General features: G+C 42.7%; 1 protein-coding gene across 1 annotated transcript in view; it reads right to left on the bottom strand.

The window, feature by feature from the left end:
* Positions 1-16,192, bottom strand: part of LOC141131975 (vomeronasal type-2 receptor 26-like) — a 28,236-nt gene extending 12,044 nt beyond the window's left edge. Inside the window, exons 1-3 of the mRNA XM_073619900.1 lie at positions 16,109-16,192; positions 10,704-11,495; positions 3,909-4,148 (exon numbers count right to left, since the gene is read on the bottom strand). Coding sequence (XP_073476001.1) covers positions 3,909-4,148; positions 10,704-11,495; positions 16,109-16,192 — 1,116 coding nt within the window. The remainder of the gene's footprint in view (positions 1-3,908; positions 4,149-10,703; positions 11,496-16,108) is intronic.
* Positions 16,193-20,856: the final 4,664 nt, after the last annotated feature.

The following is a 20,856-nucleotide window of genomic DNA, read 5'->3' on the forward strand; positions in this document are numbered from 1 at the left end:
AAATTTACAGATGAGGTCTGGTGCTAGAATTACTGCCTCTGATTTGACGGCTGCGGTGATACCGCACATGTGTGGGGGTGATCGCTGTTTGTGTGCGCGTGGGACCGACGCATGTGTTTGCCTTTGTGTGCAAGCACGGGGGTGGGGGGGTACTTTATCTTTATTTTATTTTATTTACACTGTTGCTTAATTTTTTATTTGCTGTCACAGGGAATGCAAACATCCTTGTGACAGCAATAGACATTCAATATATACCATTTATGGAGAGATCTGGAGTCTATAAGACCCCAAATCCCTCCTCTGCACTTACAGTAAAAGCATTCAAAACACCAAGATCTGTGTTTTTGAATGCTTTTAATCTTTTTTGAAAATGGCGCTATTGGAAGTGATGTCATCTAACCACTTCCGGGATACTATACCGAAGAGCCGATCAAAGGAAATCCCTGCTTGGTCTGGCTGTTTGGCCAGCCTGCTGGTAACGAGGGTCTTCCGGTGGGACAGTAGAGTCCAAGCAAGCTGTGTAAGGTGATAACAATTAAGCAGCTAGTTAGCTGCTCCGATTGCTATTACAAGAGAGCCGACCAAAAAACGGCAGCTGCCGGCATCAAACTGGTACAACCACTTGAAGACCATTGACGTGTCAGGTACGTGACTGGTGGGTAGACATGTGCAATTCGTTTAATTCCGAATTTATTTTTTAACACAATTTGACAAATTAGTTAATTCAGAAATATCCGAATTAACAAAAACCCATTTAACTAATTTTTCAGAATATTCATAAATTCGAATATTTGAAAATTTGTAAATTCGAAAATTTTGAAAATCTGAAATAATAACTAACTAATAATAACTTAACTATTACTAACTATTAAATTATAGGTATTGGAATTTCCTTTCAAATTTGTCTGTTAGTGAATGTAACGAATATACAAATTTATCAGAAGTTACGAATTATTCGAAATAACGAATGCCGTATCTAAACGAATGGAATGTAACTAATTAATAATAATAAATAACAATCCTAATAATGAGAACGTTTTATTATTATTATTTATTATTACATTGTTCACTAACAGCCAAATTTGAAAGGAAATTCCAATACATATAATTTAATCGTTAGTTATTATTAGTTAGTTAGTTATTCTTTCAAATTTTCAGATTTTCTTTCCTATTTTCGGATATGAATTTTCGAATTTATGAATTTACGAATTTTCAAACTTACAAATTTTCTAATTTACGAGTTATTCTTATTAGTTATTATTAGTTAGTTAGTTATTCTTTCAAATTTTCAAATTTTCTTTCTTATTTTCAGATTTTTGAATTTACGAATTCTGATCATAACGAATGACCCGAAAAATGAAAAAAAAAATAAATAAAAACGAATAAATTGAAAATGAACAAACAAATTTTTTGGCAGTGCACATGTCTAGGGATGTTGCGGCAGCACAGTCTCCCGTAAATATTCAAAAACAGGTACCCGTAACCCCCTCCCCCCTGAAAGGTGCCAAATGTGGCACTGGAGGGGGGGGGGATAAGCGGAGCTTCCACTTTTGGGAAGGAGCAGAAGGAGCTGCTACCCTGGGCACTGTGGTATCATGTGAGGTGGGGAGGGCACCACAAGGGGATAAGAGGGGGGTATTCGTGCTAGGGGGGATGATTGGGGATGATTTGAGATGAATGAGAAATGGGGGAGGGGAATTTGTGCTGGGGGGATGGGAGTGGGGGAGAGGATTTGTGCTTGGAGGAGAAGTTTGAGGGGTAGAAGATTTGTGCTAGGAGGGGTTATTTTTTTTTTGGGGGGGGGATTTGGGCTGAAGGGATTTGGTGAGAGAGAGAATTTGAGCTTGGGGGTGGGGGGCAAATATTCATGCTGGCAGTGGGGATTTCAGCTGGGGGAGAGGATTTTTGCTTGGAGGGAAAATTTGAGGGTAGAGAATTTGTGCTAGAAGGGGGGATTTGGGGGGTTTGTGCTAGAAGAGTTGATATGGTAGAGGGGGGAGGAAAATTGGGCTGGGTATTATTTTGGGCGGGGGGGGGGAGATTTGTGCTAGTAGGGATGATTGGGGATGATTTGTGCTAGGATGGGAAATGGGGGGGGATTTGTGCTAGGGGGGTGGGAGTGGGGGGAGAGGATTTGTGCTTGGAGGGGAAGTTTGAGGGGTAGAGGATTTGTGCTAGGAGGGATGATTTTTTTTTGGGGGGGGATTTGTGCTGAAGGGATGTGGTGAGAGAGAGAATTTGAGCTTGGAGGGGGGATGGGGGGCAAATATTTGTGCTGGCAGTGGGGATTTCAGCTGGGGGAGAGGATTTTAGCTTGGAGGGGAAATTTGAGGGGTAGAGAATTTGTGCTAGGAGGGGGAATTTGGGGGTTTGTGCTAGAAGAGGTGATATGGTAGAGGGGGCACGCGCAAAGGGGAGGACATCTATTGACGGCCTCCCGGCAATGTAGGTCCGTGCTGGAGCCATCATTCGGCTATAGCTCAGATGGGGACAGGTTAATATTGCATATTTGGTCTGTTGTACTCGTTTTTCACAAGATCGGTATATCACGATTGACGAGGGTGCAGGTTATATAGTTGGTGGTGCGCGCAATTTGGCGTGACCTTTTGATGTGAACGTTCTTTGGCACGAATATTTACCTTCCTGGTTCAATGTTTTTCACCCATGCGCAGTAGCAACCATTTGTTTTTTCCCCAGAACGAATAACGCGATTAACCTTGCAATTTATTGTTCATACGGCAGAAGTTTTCCAAACTTGCCGTTGTGTTTTTTTTTGCCACAAATACATCACAACCAATTAACGATTTGTGCCCATTAAGCGCTTGCCAACCGGCTCACGCCGATATGTCGGCAGAAGGGCAAGTACAGGCAAATTAACGTACCTGTACGTTGCCCTTTAAGAAGTGGTTTGCAGGCCTGCCGCTACCTCCATGAGTGTGATCGTGGGTTCCGTGGACTCGATGTCCGCAGGGATACCTGCAATCGTCTCAGGGAGAGGAAGAACGGGGAGTTGCTGATGTAAAGAAGCATTTCCCCATTCTGCCTAGTGACACTGTCACTGATCTCTGCTCCCTGTAATCGGGAGCGGTGATCAGTGTCATGTCACACATAGCCACGCCCCCCCACAATTAGAAACACTCCCTTCACTGCCCCCTAGTGGTTAATTCCTTCACTGACAGTGTCATTTACACAGGAATCAATGCATTTGTATAGCACTGATTGCTGTATAAATGACAATGGTCCCAAAAATGTGTCAAAAATGTCTGATGTGTCCGCCATAATGTCGCAGTCCTGATAAAAATCGCAGATCGCCGCCATTACTAGTAAAAAAAAATTAATAATAAAAATGCCATAAAACTATCCCCTATTTTGTAGACGCTATAACTTTTGCGTAAACCAATCAATAAATTTATTGCGATTTTTTTTTAACAAAAATATTTAGAAGAATACGTATCAGCCTAAACTGGGTAAAAATAATGTTTTTTTATATATTTTTGGGGGGTATTTATTATTCCAAAAAGCAAAAAAAAATGCATTTTTTTCAAAATTGTTGCTATTCTTTTGTTTATAGCAAAAAAAATAAAAACCGCACAACTGATCAAATATCACCAAAAGAAAGCTCTATTTGTGGGGAAAAAAGGACGTCAATTTTGTTTGGGAGCCACGTCGCGCAACCGCGCAATTGTCAGTTAAGGCGACACAGTGCCGAATCGCAAAAAGTGATCTGGTCTTTGGCCAGCCAAATGGTCTAGGGCTTAAGTGGTTAACTTGGCGAAAAGACGAACAAAGTGTCTAAATGACCGATTTTCGTCTGATTTTTTCGTCTAGTGTATGGCCAGCATTCGTGCCAATTGGTAAATAAAATGTACAAATAAAACAAGACTATAAATACAGAAAGCATTTCGTACAATGGCATTTTTCCATGAGACATTATTAAGTTCAATACTGAAAATATCATCATCATCGTCTTCATCCAGAGTCTTGTTAAAGGCAAGCAATGGCACCGTGAGCAATCTGTAGTCAGTCTCGTTTTTGTAAATGACAATATTTGCTAAAATCAACTTGTTGGGGACTTCTGCTTTATCATTGAAGAAGATCTCCGCTCCAGTGGAGTCCGAGTGATGAACCCTTCTCATATAGCTGCGCAACTTCAATGGAAAAATTGAGACACAAATGATAAAGTAAAATAAACAGAATATGGAAGTAATCTCTACATAGACATTGGCTTACAATTAGGGGATCAGCAACATTTTGAGTTTTTGCAAAATCTGGGTGAAAATTAGAACATTTCTACAAAATTTCACCATTTTTGGGGAAATGTGCTGGAGCCAATAAGGAAGGAGAAATGAATGTAGACCTCAGTGTGTTTTGAGTGAGTTTCAAAGCGCTTTAAGCTTTTCACTGCCATGTAGACATGTGTCATTTGTTTTGTTTTCGAATTCCACAAATTCGTTAATTCGGAAATATTAAAATTAACGAAAACCTGTTCAACGAATATTTCCGAAATTCAAAAAGCTGGAAATTCGAAAAAATTCAGAAATTCGATAACTCGAAAATCCAAAAATTGAAAATTCGGAAATTCGAAGATTCGAAAATTGGAAAACCCGAAAATTCGAAAATTCAAAAGGACGAAAATCCGAAAATAAGAATGAAAATCCAAAAATTTGAAAACCCCAAAATTTGAAAATCTGAAATAATAACTAACTAATAATAACTATTACTTACTATTAAATTAAAGGTATTGGAATTTCCTTTCAAATTTGGGTGTTAGTGAACATAACGAATATGAATTTATCCGAAGTTATGAATTATCACAAATAATGAATGCCGCATCTAAACGAATGAAATGTAACAAAATAATAATAATAATAATAATTATAAAACTTTTTATTATTATTTATTATTGTTAATTTGTTACGTTCCATTTGTTTAGATGCGGCATTCGTTACTTTGGATAATTTGTAACTTCGAATAAATTTGTATTCGTTACGTTCACTAACAGCCAAATTTGTAAGGAAATTCCAATACCTATAATTTAATAGTTAGCTATTATTAGTTAATTAGTTTGTTATTATTTCGGAATTTCTGATTTTCGAATTTTCAGATTTTCGTTCTTATTTTTGGAATTTCGTTTTTTTGACTTTATGGTTTTTCTTTCTTATTTTCAGATTTTCACATTTTTGGATTTCCAGATGTTCAAATTTTCGGATTTCGAATTTACGAATTTTCGAATTTACAAATTTATGAATTTATTCGAAATAACGAATTTTGATCATAACGAATGACCCGAAAAACAAAATTAAAAAACAAAAAAACCCAAATGAGACGACAAAACGCACATTTTTTTGACTGTGCACATGTCTATTGCCATGGACCAGCTGCCATTGTTCACCTTACATGGCCAGGCTATTTTTTATATTTTTAGCATGCACCAATAAAATGCTCAACACATACTTAACTGCTTACAGCCAGGGCCTGCCGGCCCTTTACTGTGTACCCCTTATCCATTCAATTAGGGGGATGGTATCTGGATCCCCTTATTTGTTAAAGGGGGCTTCCAGGTGCTGATAAGGCCCCTGCCCACATACCCCCACAACCACATTACAAGGGTTGCAGGAAAGAGGCCCTTGTTCTCACCAACAAGGAGAAGGTGCTTTGCTAGGGCCCCCCCCCAGGAAGGTACCCCCACATAGAAGGCATGCGGTCTGGTATGGTTCAGAGGGGGGTGCATGGTCACCCCTCCTTTGTTGGCCAGCCACACTGCATTCTCAGATTAAGGGCCTGGTACAGATTTTTTGGGGGACCTAACACTTTTTTTTATTTTTTGTCAAATCCAACTCAAAAGATCTGGTATGTATTTTGGGGGGACATTTTTTTTAAATTCCTTCTTTAGGGTGTGCAACTGAAAAAATTACATTTACTAATGTAGCACAGGGGTTTTGCCACCCAAGTTACTATATTAAATAATGTGATATTCTTAAGTAAGAGTTTGGCTCCCTCTAGTGTCTTTTTCTTTTAATGCTATTAAGACTTTTGTTTGGTTTCTGTAAAGCCACACTCCAAAGCATTGTGGGAGATGTAGTTAATGAGGAAGTGTATCATGTGCTTAAACTCAGTCTGTGAACTACTGACCCACAATGCCCAGTACACCTACCCACAATGCCAAGTCACAGAACAGCCTGCTGGGTAGGCAAATAAAAGGGACAGCACGGCCATCTTTCGGCGTCTTGGGACGCCATTCAAAGACTGTCTGCAGTGAGGTCTGTGTGTGTGACCGGGAGACTGCGGCCTGCAAGGTGCGGAGCGGAATCATCTGGCCTCTGAGGAGTTCTAGAACACAGTCAACTGGACCAGAGTGCGAATGGTCTGGAGAACCCAAGATTTCTAGAAGTTTCCTGCATTACAGTCATCAGCCATCAGACGGAGCGGTACGGTGTGACGGCGCCAGCTTGAATTGGACTGAAATAAAAGGAAAGAAGCCTCACAAGCATCTAGGCCTGTTGTAGTGAGCGGGCACTTGCCCAGATCAATATAGTGTACTGTTGACTAAGTGTGTCATCCATAGACTGTTGGTGAGACTTGTAGTCCCACAGAAGTAATCTCACTTATCCATAGGCTGCATACAGTGGAACTTCAGGGTTTCCTTCACTGTGCTATAACATTAATGCTACATCACATCCACTGCTAAGGAGAAAGTATTACAAGTGCCTTTTGTTTGCAAGTACACAATTATCAGCACATCACTTATCATACAGTCTGCTGTCCACTTGTTTCCCTGTTGGATTTACAAATACTGCAGTCTAATACCCTGAGCTAGCTGAAGACCAAGAAGACAAGGGACTTCTATCATCTCCTACAAAGTACCATAGTTCACTTTACATTGGGAACATTGCATTAAAATCTGGGGGGAGCCCTTGAGCACAGGATATATTTATTGTGTTGTACCACTGTATGTTCATAACAGTTATTGCAGATCTGGTGTACATGCTTGGAGGTCAGTGGGAAGTCGCTTAATATGCCTTCAAGGCAGTTGCCAGAGGGGAATGCATATCAGCCATTAAGACTGTCCGTGCCAATGAGAATGTGGAAATAACAGCTTACAACAGGAGGAGAGGGATTGTGCTAGGGTCCATGCGGAGTCCCCCTCGGGGGCCTCGTATGGATCCCTTCTGGAGGCTAGACGGCGTTTGTCGCTGTTTATCAAGGGGCTGACAAAACCAGAGGAGTCTCAGAAAATGCATAAGGTCTTTGCTGAGGGGGACAAGAATGGGAAACTCTTGGCCATGCTGGTGGCAGATCACCCTCCGATGGCTCACATTCCAGTTATTAAAGACAAGGGGGAGCACTGGTCAGTGATGCGACACTTATCATGCAGGAGTTTGTGGATTTTTTTCTCGTCATTATACAAGTAGTCTCCCATCCCTCCGTATGACACAGCAGAATTGGACAATGTACTTATGAGACTGCCTCTACCCCGGCTGTCTGAAGAAGAGTGTGCCCTGTTAGAGGCCAAAATCACGGTCAAGGAGATTGAGGCTTTCCCGCCCAACAATGCCCCCGTGCCGGATGGCTTCCCAGCAGACTTTTACAAAGCTAATGTTGAAACATTAGCCGTTAAATTTAACTGGTTACTAGAACACTGCCTGGAACGCTCCTCTCTGCCAGATTCTATGATGGAAGCATATATGATTATTTTGCCAAAACCAGGAAAGGACCTGACTGAATGTGCATCCTACCATCCCATAGCCCTCCTGAATACAGACCTTAAAATCCTAACCAAGCTGTTAGCAACTAGACTTGCCAAGATTATCCAAACAATAGTTAATATAGACCAAACTGGGTTCATGCCAGGTAAATCGACGGATATCAACCTCAGGAGACTATTCACACATTTACAACTCCCTTCCACCGACTCTGAGTCTAGAATTGTGGTGTCCATAGACATAGCAAAAGCCTTCGACTCAATTGGCTATTCATGAGTAGGGTCTTGGAGGTCATGGGATTTGGACCACACTTTCGGAAGTGGATTTCCATGTTATACAAGAACCCCAAGGTGGCTATACGCATGGGAAAGGTGGTGTCACCATTTTTGCAGTGAGTAGGGGTACCAGACATGGCTGCCCGCTGTCCCCTTTCCTTTTTGCCCTGGTTATGGAGCCCCTGGCTATCGCCTTGCCTTCCTCCGGAAGGGTTCAGGATATTAGGGTAGGTACAATTCATGAAACATTGGCATTATACGCTGATGACATGCTCCTGTTTCTTGAGGACCAAGGGAACTTGCTGAAGGTTGTATTGGAAATCTTGGATGACTTCGCCAGGTTCTCGGGGTTACAGGTGAACTGGAGCAAATCCTCAATTCTCCCCTTAGATGATAGGGCAAAGAATGGAGTGGATTCCGACCTACCATTACAATGGGTGTCGTCAATGAAATACCTGGGGGTAAAGATTACAGCAAATATAAATGATTACATGTCCCTTAACTTGCTCCCACTGTTGACTTTTCTTAAACAAAAAAAACAGGCGTGGACTAGACTTCCATTGTCTCTGATAGGCAAGATTAATCTACTCAAAATGAAGGTCCTCCCGGTAATCCTATATTTTTTAAGACATGCACCAGTGTGGAGTCCAAAATCATATTTTAAACATTTAGATGGAATAGTGGGCTCCATCCTATGGGCCCCCTAGTCCCCTAGAATTGAGCTTAAGGTACTACAGGAACCGGCGGATAGGGGGGGACTAGTGCTCCCAGATTGGCACAAGTACTATCTGGCAGGCCAAATGGTCTTTGCCCAGAGATGGCTGTCCATGGATGAGGAAGACGCTGCCACGGTGTTGGAGGCGGCTCACCTGGGGTTGTATGAAAGTTTGCGTATGGCACTCTTCAGGGGCCTTAAATCTGAACTACCGATAACAATCACTATGATGACCACGATTAAAGCTTGGGAAACTGCGGTTCAATTGGCATCTCCTAGTTTTTAGGGCTTCTCAGCCACGACCCTGCTGTGGATGAACCCTAAGCTGCAGCATTTCTATAACTTACCCGACCCCATGATCTGGGCGGTAAAGGGAGTTAAGACATTAGGAGATATAGCCTCCTACGGTGACCTTATGACATTCCCTCAGATGAAGACGAGACATGACATACTTATTTCGATACCTACAACTTAGGCACGCATATCAGTCACAATTTAGGGACCGCAAAGTGGAATCACTTCCATCAACCCTTGAAACCCTATCCTCGCCACCCCCTATATTACAACTTGCGCCCGCTTGTGGAATGGCGACAAACCTTTACCCTTAAAAATCCCTATAGGCGATGTTAAAAAATTTCTACAGGTTACCAGTTTTGAGTTACAGAGAAAGTCTAGTGCTAGAATTATTGCTCTCGCTCTAATGATCGCGGTGATACCTCACATGTGTGGTTTGAACACCGTTTTCATATGCGGCGCTACTCGCGTATGCGTTCACCTCTGTGTGCGAGTTCGTCGGGACGGGGTGCTTTAAAAAAATTTTTTTTTTCCTATTTATTTTACTTTTAATTTTTTATTTTGACACAGTTTTAAAATAAAATAACATTTTGGGTCACTTTTATTCCTATTACAAGGAATGTAAACATCCCTTTTAATAGAAAATAGAAAAAAAAGCATGACAGGACCTCTTAAATATGAGATCTGGGGTCAAAATGACCTCAGATCTCATATTTATGCTAAAATACAATAAAATAAAAAAAAAAAAATCTCCTTTAAGAGCTATGGGCGGAAGTGACGTTTGACGTCGCTTCCGTCCTCCCATGCCATGGAGCCGAGCTGGCGCCATCTTCTCCTCAGTCGGCAGCCAGGCATCCACGGGAGAAGACTACTACTGGCGGGTCCGGTAAGCAGTGGAGATGACTGGAGCGCAGCGGGAGGGGAGTGGGCACCTCTCTTGCCGCCGATAAAAGTGATCTTGCGGCGAATCTGCCGCAGAGACCACTTTTATCCTAAAGAGAAATGCACGCCGTTCCCGAAAATACCAGGGTTATGGCAGCTAGCTGCTGCCATAACCCCGGTATTTAGCATCAAAGTACTGACGTACGGGTACGCCGCCCCCCTAATCCATGTGCCCCTCCCCAATCTACATGCAGGGCGCCGGATGCATGGATTCCAATGGGGTTTATTTTTTTTAAATGTTTTTTTAGAAGCGTGTAATTAGAGCCTAAGGCTCTAATTGGCTTCAAAAAAGGGTGGGCTCGAGGCGCAGTGTCCACCCAGTTGCGTGACAATAGCGAATGAATATTCGTTATTGCCTTTCTGATTCTCCTCCCTGCCCAATCAGGAAGTGGTTCCTGAGACCCAATTGGCCGAGAGGAGAAGCAATCCTATTGGCCGCCGAGGAGACCCAGGGGAAGCCACCGTGAATCAGAGGACAAGGAGACGTAGGGTGAAGCTTCCGCCCAGAGGAAGCGCTGCCTGTGACCTAGATGGGGTAAGTGGTGACTGACCTTTGGTTCGTGTGATCAGACAGACTGACCGACCCACTGACCCTGGGGGGGCGGGGGGTGGATTGTTTGCCCCCCCAAAAAAAAAATTAAAACCACCAGCCGCCACTGATCAAAACAGATGTATTTATCTATTCTTGATGACCATAGTCCATCCAAAAAACAACTGTCCATCAAATGTACCGTATATTATGTATTCTATTTAATGTACAGGGTACAAACTTACTAATTGATGTGATTTATTTGTTCCTAGTTTGTCTTTGCTGAGCTTCATTCTGTGCAAGGCCTGAGCCATCACATAAACGGAGGTGTAGGCATAGAAGGGCTTGGAATCCTTGATGTTAGAGAACAATGGGGGCATATGAGCTAATCCTGAACAAGTTCTCCCAGAAAAGTTATATATACATTCTAGGATGATATTTTTTAATGGGTTCGGAGAAAGACAATGGAACACTTGAAGCCAAATGTCCTCGATCATTGGATCATTGGGGCGGGTGGATGGATTTGCACTGTCAATAAACGTATCCAGGTTTGGAATTGTTTTTGATGGTAATATAAAAATTAAACTACAGTTAACTGTGGAAAAGAAATCAGATTCCATATACTTAAAATTGGTCCATGAGTCATGTAGTATCAGAGTTTTATTTTCCATAGTGGCTTTAAATTCATCATACACATACAGATAGTCTAGGGAGAAATGACCACAAATGATGATGACATCACTACTTGACTTCTTAGCGGCGGTCAGCATCCTCTGTTTATTAATATGCGCCTTATCTGTAAGTTTCATTATAAACTCAATGCAGATGGCGTGCCGACTCATCATTTTACTCAACTCTTGTAATTCTGTGTCCCCACTTCCATCACTTGGTGTGATCATTCCAACCCAATTCCATCCGAAATGCTTCAGACATTTTATAACAGACGTGTAACGGACCCGATCATCCTGAATAATTCGGTAAAAAGTTGGATAAACTTGTCTGTTACTGAAAAGGGGGTCAGTGACAAGATAGTTGATCTGAAAGAAAAATGCTTTGAAAAGTTCTAAAGATGTGTTTTTTTGTTACGATTTTGTATTATATTTATATATTCGAAATAAAATCATTTTGTCAGAGGACCAATACTCACACAGCTATTACTAATGCTAATGCTTATTCCCGTGCAGCTAATGCTCATGCACCAGGACAAAGACGAGCTTGGGTTAAGTATTATGACTTAGGCAGGCCATGCATTGGTCGAAAATTTTATCTAAGAATTTTCATTCGTATTTCGCACCATTAGTGGGGCTGCAGCAACAGCCGATTTTCATGCGGCAATCAAATTTGAATAATCGGACATGTTTTTCGGACATGATTTTCTAATCAATGATGGGAGAATCGTGCGAAAAATGTAATTAAAAAAGAAATGCGCATGTGCAAGAAAAGAAAATTCCCAGAAAGAAAAGAAGATTCCCAGCCACGAAAAATTTTTTCTGAAGCAACATGAGGTGAAATTGAAAGCTTGGTTGGCCGAATTTTTGAAATCAATGGTGGCACTATCGGATAACAAAACACACAAATTTTCTCATTTTCAAAAGAAAGTACTTTCGAAATTTGACCATGTATGGCCTTGTAGGCTGAAACACATCAACTTCTCTTATCTGCGTTTATAAACTGTGGTTTTTCCATTAAAAATTATGATTTTTATGAGTTAACAACTAGACATGTGCAATTCGTTTCGTTCTGAATTAATTTTTTAACAAATTTCGACAAATCCGTTAATATTCGTAAATTTGTAAATTCGAAAATCCCAAAACCCGAAAATCTGAAAAAATAATGAACTATTAAATTATAGGTATTGGAATTTCCTTTCAAATTTGTTTGTTAAAGTGACGAATACGAATTATCCGAAATAACAAATGCCGTATCTAAACGAATGGAGTAACTCATTAATAATAATAAATAACAATAATAATAATAATAATAATAAAACCTTTTTATTAAGATTATTATTTATTATTCATTTGTTCTGTTCCATTTGTTTAGATGCGGCATTCATTATTTCTGATAATTTATAACTTCGGATAAATTCGTTACTTTCACTAATAGCCAAATTTGAAAGGAAATGCCAATACCTATAATTTAATAGTTAATTATTATTAGTTAGTTATTATTTAGAATTTTCGGATTTCGTTCTTTCTTATTTTCGGATTTTCTGATTTTTGGAATTTACGAAATTACAAATTTTCAAATTTTTGAATTGCAATCATAACGAATAACCCAGAAAAAAAAAACGATTAGGAGGAAAACAAACAGATTTTTTGGCAGTGCACATGTCTATTGACAACAGGTTGTGCGGATCATCCTAATAAATTACCTCTCTCAGATAAACGACTGTGGATCAAACACCAGTAAGCTCTACTAATATTATGTTGTATGGGTAGATGCACTGGATTTTATCATTTGCTGCATGTGAGCTTGGGATAAGATCTATTGTGCACTGACACCTAGGTGCATCTCTGTGTAAGTCCATGTGCATAGATGCCAAGCTGCCTATTTACAGGAAACCCTGGAGCAGTGGCGGCTGGTGTTCAAAATTTTTGGGGAGGCGCAAACAAACTGAAAAATACTGAACCCTCCCCCCATCAACTGCAGCCTCACTGTGCCCATCAATTGCAGCCACTTGGGCCCATCATATGCAGTCACTTGTGCCTAGTATATGCAGCCACTTGTGCCTAGTATATGCAGCCACTTGTGCACATCATATGCAGCCACTCTATGATTTGGGGCTCCATCAAGCTTGGGGCCTTATCTTACACATAATACTTTTATTACTACAGAACCATTATCCTCATCCATCATTAGTGTGGACACACTATCAAATGGGGACTTTTGTGTGCGTCTGGCCTCCCCCCCTCTTTGAGCTCCTCCCTCAGCTCCCGGACCTGACTCAGTTGGTGGCCTTGTGACTGTGGACCTCATGGAGTTCACACTCCTCTGGCATGTGAGTATCCACTTGGGGTCAGTGGCTCTTTGCCTCCCCTACATGCACACCTTTTCTTTTTTTGTTTCTTAAAATGCATATTGAGTTTTACTTATTTAAAAAAACCCTCTCCTCCCCCCTTTTTTAGATTTTGGTGTACAATCGCCCTTGAAGAGTGTTTAATACACGAAACGCGTCGTGCTTACATGCACCAAAAAATCATCTTTTTCACTAGGTCTACATACCAACAAGCTTCTACTTACCTACTTTGTGACCTTGTGCATTTTAAATGGATGTTTCACCTTTTAAGACCATCTGCCCTGTATCATTTGGGGGCATGTTACTATGTTTACAATGTATCAATCAGGATGTATTTGTATATGACTTGACTGCCAAATCCATACTGGGACCATTATCGTGTCACTATGTTACTGTGTATCAATAAAATGGTTTGATGTAATGGTAACTGACCCTCTGGCCTCATTTGCCCACCTCATTCAAAGTCCCAACCTTCCTGTTTTATGTATGCACAGGGATGGAGACTCGCGTCTCATTTAAAGTCCCAACCTCTCGCCTCTTTAAACATATGCAGCCACTTGTGCCAATCAAATGCAGCGACTTGTGCCCATCATATGCAGCCACTTGTGCCCATCATATGCAGCCACTTGTGCCGGTCATATGCAGCCATTTGTGCCCTTCAAATGCAGCCACTTGTGCTTGTAAAATGCAGCCACTTGTGCCCATCATATGCAGCCACATGTGCCCATCATATGCAGCCACTTGTGTCCAGTATATGCAGCCACTTGTGCCCATCATATGCAGCCACTTGTGTCCATCATATGCAGCCAATTGTGCCCATCATAAGTAACCATTTGTGCCCGTAAAATGCAGCCATTTGTGCCCGTCAAATGCAGCCACTTGTGCCCATCATATGCAGCCACTTGTGCCCAGTATATGCAGCCACTTGTGCCAAACAAATACAGCCACTTGTGCCCATCATATGCAGCCACTTGTGCCCATCAAATGCAGCCACTTTTGCTCATCATATGCAGTGACTTGTGCCCATCATATGCAGCCATTTGTGCCCGTCAAATGTATCCACTTGTGCCTGAAAAATGCAGCCACTTGTGCCCATCATATGCAACCACATGTGCCCATCATATGCAGCCACTTGTGCCCAGTATATTCAGCCACTTGTGCCCATCATATGGAGCCACTTGTGTCCATCATATGCAGCCACTTGTGCCCATCAAATGCAGTCACTTGTGCCCGCCATAAGCAACCATTTGTGCCCATCAAATGCAGCCACTAGTGCCCGGCAAATGCAGCCACTTGTGCCCATCATATGCAGCCACTTGTGCCCAGTATATGCAGCCACTTGTGCCAAACAAATACAGCCACTTGTGCCCATCATATGCAGCCACTTGTGCCCATCAAATGCAGCCACTTTTGCTCATCATATGCAGCCACTTGTGCCCATCAAATGCAGCCACTTGTGCCCAGTATATGCAACCAGTTGTGCCAATCAAATACAACCACTTGTGCCCATCATATGCAGCCACCTGTGCCCATCATATGCAGCCATTTGTGCCCATCATATGCAGCCACTTGTGCCCAGTATATGCAGCCACTTGTGCCAAACAAATACAGCCACTTGTGCCCATCATATGCAGCCACTTGTGCCCATCAAATGCAGCCACTTGTGCTCATCATATGCAGCCACTTGTGCCCGTCAAATGCAGCCACTTATGCCCATCAAATGCAGCCATTTGTGCCCATCATATGCACCCACTTGTGCCCAGTATATGCAGCCAGTTGTGCCAATCAAATACAGCCACTTGTGCCCATCATATGCAGCCACTTGTGCCCTTCATAGGCAGCCACTTGTGCCCATCATATGCAGCCACTTGTGCCCGTCAAATGCAGCCGCTTGTGCCAGTCAAATGCAACCATTTGTTCCCATCATATGCAGCCAATTGTGCCCAGTATATGCAGCCAGTTGTGCCAATCAAATACAGCCACTTGTGCCCATCATATGCAGCCACTTGTGCCCATCATATGCAGCCATTTGTGCCCATCATATGCAGCCACTTGTGCCCAGTATATGCAGCCACTTGTGCCACACAAATACAGCCACTTGTGCCCATCATATGCAGCCACTTGTGCCCATCAAATGCAGCCACTTTTGCTCATCATATGCAGCCACTTGTGCCCATCAAATACAGCCACTTGTGCCCGTCAAATGCAGCCATTTGTGCCCATCATATGCAGCCACTTGTGCCCAGTATATGCAGCCACTTGTGCCAATCAAATACAGCCACTTGTGCCTATCATATGCAGCCACTTGTGCCCATCATATGCAGCCACTTTTGCCCTTCATATGCAGCCACTTGAGCCCATCATATGCAGCCACTTGTGCCTCTCATATGCAGCCACTTGTGCCTGTCATATGCAGCCATTTGTGCCCATCAAATGCAGCCACTTGTGCCAATCAAATGCAGACACTTGTTCCCATCATATGCAGTCACTTGTGCCCATAAAATGCAGTCACTTACCCTGGCAATAAACTCACACCCCCCGCTCGGGGCTCGCATCTGCTGGCACTTGCACACCCCCCCTCGGGGCTCGCAACTCTAGACCCCCCAACCCCATGGGAGGTCCGGCACTTACCTGAAGACTTGCATCCTCTGTGTCTTCGTCCACTCTCCTCCACACTTGGGCAGCAGCAGCGGCAGAGGTACCTGCTCCTCTCATGCTTCCTCCACTTGCCAAAGCACCACAAAAGGTTTGCCTGGCACTTTGGCCAATCGGGAAACAGGGCTCACCGACCTGCCTCCTGATTGGCGGGGAGGTACTGTAGTGTGAAGATATTGAAAATTGATTTGCTATGGTCACACAATTGGGTGGGATCAGAGCACACTCTCTGTGCCCTGAGCCCACTCTTTTTTGAAGCCCACCCCCGCCATAGGAATCCATGTGTCCGGCATCCTGAAATTTGCCGGGTGCATAGATAGGGAGACAGCGGCAGGGAAAGGGGGTGTGGCACCCATGCGCCCTCAATGCACGGGCCACTACTGCCCTGGAGTATGCTATTTGCTGGATGTTCTTCAGCTTTTCAGTGTCTCGTGTTCCTGTGTTCCTGCTTTTGCTGACTGGTCTTCCGTTGCTGACCCGGCTCATTCCTGACCTTGATCTGTGGATTCTGGATACCGATCCTGCCTTCCTTCTGACTATTCTCTACCTGCTTCCCTGCTACTGACCTTGCTCTGCCTGCCTCCCTGCTACTGATCTCAGCCTGCTACTGAACATTGCTCTACCTGCCTCCCTGGTACAGGTCTCGGCCTGCTACTGACCTTGCTCTGCCTCCCTCCCTGGTACTGACCTCAGCCTGCTACTGACCTTGCTCTGCTTGCCTCTCTCTCTCCGGTATTGGCCTGAGCTTAGTTGCCTCAACTCTAGTCTCCCAGATTCTCGCAGTCCCCCAGACTCTATCAGCTAGTCTAACTCTCTTGATTCAATGGCCTGGAACCTCTCCCTCATGGAGGGCTGTCTCCAGGATCTTGCCTTGGTCTCCAAACAGGAGTCAACCTCCCTCCTGGCTGCAGCAACTGCAACTCAAACTGTTCTGAGTGATGCTCAGATCTGCCTCATAATGACTATGTACAGAGAGAAGACTGAAGGGGAGGGTGGAAGGGGACCAAGTATGTTAAGTGACCAGCTAGGAGACATTAAAATAAAGGTAAATATATATATATATCACAAAAGTGAGTACACCCCACACAGTACACCCCTCAGAAATTACACTTTGCTAAAATGTAAAGTAGTGAGTGTACAGCTTGTAAACAATGTAAATTTGCAGTCCCCTCAAAATAACTCACGTATAGCCATTAATGTCTAAACTGCTGGCAACAAAAGGGAGTACACCCCTAAGTCAAAATGTCCAAATTGGGCCCAATTAGCCATTTTCCCTCCCCAGTGTCATGTGGCTCGTTAGTGTTACAAGGTCTCAGGTGTGAATGGGGAGCAGGTGTGTTAAATTTGGTGTTATCGCTCTCACTCTCTCATACTGGTCACTGGAAGTTCAACATGGCACCCCATGGCAAAGAATTCTCTGAATCTGAAGAAAATAATTGTTGCTCTACATAAAGATGGTGTAGGCTATAAGAAGATTGCCAAGACCCAGAAATTGAGCTGTAGCATGGTGGCCAAGACCATACAGTGGTTTAACAGGACAGGTTCCACTCAGAACAGGCCTCACCATGGTCGACCAAAGAAGTTGAGTGCACGTGCTCAGCGTCATATCCAGAGGTTATCTTTGGGAAATAGACGTATGAGTGCTGCCAGCATTGCTGCAGAGGTTGAAGGGGTGAGGGGGGGTCAGCCTGTCAGTGCTCAGACCATACGCACACTGCATCAAATCTTTAGAAGCCTCTTCTAAAGATGATGCACAAGAAAGCCTGCAAACAGTTTGCTGAAGACAAGCAGACTAAGGACATGGATTACTGGAACCATGTCCTGTGGTCTGATGAGACCAAGATAAACTTATTTGGTTCAGATGGTGTCAAGCGTGTGTGGCAGCAACCAGGTGAGGAGTACAAAGACAAGTGTGTCTTGCCTACAGTCAAGCATGGTGGTGGGAGTGTCTTGGGTCTGGGGCTGCATGAGCGCTGCCAGCACTGGGGAGCTACAGTTCATTGAGGGAACTATGAATGCCAACATGTACTGTGACATACTGAAGCAGTGCATGATCCCTCCCTTAAGAGACTGGGCCGCAGGGCAGTATTTCAACATGATAACAACCCCAAACACACCTCCAAGGTGATGGACTGGCTAACCATGTCTCCAGACCTAAACTCTATTGAGCATCTGTGGGGTATCCTCAAACAGGAGGTGGAGGAGCACAAGGTCTCTAACATCCACCAGCTCCGTAATGGAGGAGTGGAAAAGGACTCCAGTGGCAACCTGTGAAGCTCTGTTGAACTCCATGCCCAAGAAGGTTAGGGCAGTGCTGGAAAATAATGGTGGTCACACAAAATATTAACACTTTGGGCCCAATTTGGACATTTTCACTTAGGGGTGTACTCACTTTTGTTGAGTGTGTTGAGTTATTTTGTGGGGACAGCAAATTTACACTGTTATACAACCTGTACACCACTACTACTCACTACTACTCACTACCAGTTGCCTACCGCCGTATAGTAAAATGACGGCGGCAGGAACCCTTCCTCCCTCCATATGACGTCCTCGGCTTCCTGGCATTGTGGAGAGCGCTCGCCGCATCACTGGGGACCCGATGCGCGTGCCCACCCATGATTGCTCATCACAGAGCAGGGACGTGGATCTGTGTGTGTAAACACACAGATCCACGTCCTGTCAGGGGAGAGGGGAACTGATCGTATGTTCCTTGTACAGAGCAACACCGATCGGTCTCCTCCCCTCATCAGTCCCCTCCCCCCACAGTTAGAATCACTCCCTAGGACACACATTTAACCCCTTCAGCGCCCCCTAGGGTTAACCCCTTCCGCGCCAGTGAAATTTATACAGTAATCAGTGTATTTTTATAGCACTGATCGCTTTATAAATGTCAGTGGTCCCAAAACAGTGTCAAAAGTGTCCGATCTGTCTGCCCAATGTCACAGTCACAATAAAAATCACAGATCGCCGCCATTAGTAGTAAAAAAAAAATAATAATAATAAAAATTACAAATCTATCCCCTATTTTGTAGACGCTATAACTTTTGCTATAACCAATCAATATACGCTTATTGTTATTTTATTTTACCAAAAATATGTAGAAGAATACATATCGGCCTAAACTGAGGAAAAAAATTGTTGTTTTTTTTTTTAAATGGGATATTAATTATAGCAAAAAGTAATAAATACCGTGTTTTTTCCAAAACACGCACTCTTTTTTTGCTTATAGTGCAAAAAATAAAAAATGCAGAGATGATCAAATACCACCAAAAGAAAGCTCTATTTGTGGGGAAAAAGAAAACGATCGAAATGGAATTTGAGTACAACGTTGTATGACCGCGCAATTGTCATTCAAAATGTGACACGCTGAAAGCTGAAAATTGGCCTGGGCAGGAAGGGGGTGAAAATGCCCGGTATTGAAGTCGTTAACATTGTAGCATTTATTCAGTGTTGTCACATGAAAAGATATAATAAGATATTTACAAAAATGTGGAGGGTGTACTCACTTTTGTGAGATACTCTCTATATATATATATATATATATATATATATATATATATAATATATAAAACAGTGTAGCGCTGGACTAATGAGGATACGCATATAATAATATATGCGAAAGAGCCGAGACCCATATGTTTGTGAATAAATGTGAAAAAAACATATAACACCTAATCTGATACAATTAAGTATCTATATGCGTGTATTGTGACACTAAAAATTAAATCAAGTGCACCTATATATATCTAAAACGAAAATTAATATGCAAATACAAATGTAATGAACTTAAAATAAATCATGTAAATCAAACGTGACAATAAAAATTGGAATTACATCAACATGTGGTAAGGAACTTTGTTCACTTATATATTATTGGTTGGTCCTTTGTGCTTGGTGATCACAATGGAAGTGAAAAATTAAGGTGAATAATTAAAATAAAAGTCCCAATAAATAATGAGCAAAAAGTCCCAAATCGTGATAACACTCCAACACAAATTCCGGTTCAATATTCCACCGCAGCTGTTGCCCACCACCAAAGGAAGAATTGGAGGCTTACCGGACAGCCTGCGACCACCCTTATTCAGGGGGGTCAAAACAGGCTCTGTAGGGATGTAGAAATCCAGATGGTGTCTTCGCCCATGCTTTTCAGATGTTCTCTAGGTGTTCCTATGGCAAGCCAAGGGGGGCTTCCAGACAGGGTGTACTTGGCAATAACTAAGTTTTATGTGTTGATCTTGTCTTGGCCTCTTGCTATTCTGACTTTTGAAGCCATATATATATAGTCCTGGGGGGAGAACCTTTAGGGGAACAGGGAAGCCATTGTAGAGGGGGGAGGGGGCAGGAAATGGGCTTTGATACATTTGGAGCAATCACTTACCTGCATATATTGAAAGGGACTGAGTAACTGTGCCATTGCATGAGTTGTATGAAAACTAGTGTCCCCAATAAAACCAGCCACTTCCCTGTGCCCCCTACAGGAATAGTTAGGAACCTCCTTCCTTTCTCCAGACAATATCTTTAGGGCATAGCCCAAGGCTAATTTTGGATTTCCACACGTATTAAAGATATGATAACCCAGAGTAACATTAGGCAGAAGATCGAGGTCTTTATTAATCTCATCAACAGCAAATATCAATGCCAAAATGCTTCTGTAGTCCTCATTGTTAATACTATGAACAAAGTATATGGAAAAAATTAAATATAAAAATGTAAAACACATGTAA

Source organism: Aquarana catesbeiana, linkage group LG01, assembly GCF_042186555.1.
Source record: "Aquarana catesbeiana isolate 2022-GZ linkage group LG01, ASM4218655v1, whole genome shotgun sequence".
NCBI lineage: Eukaryota > Metazoa > Chordata > Amphibia > Anura > Ranidae > Aquarana > Aquarana catesbeiana.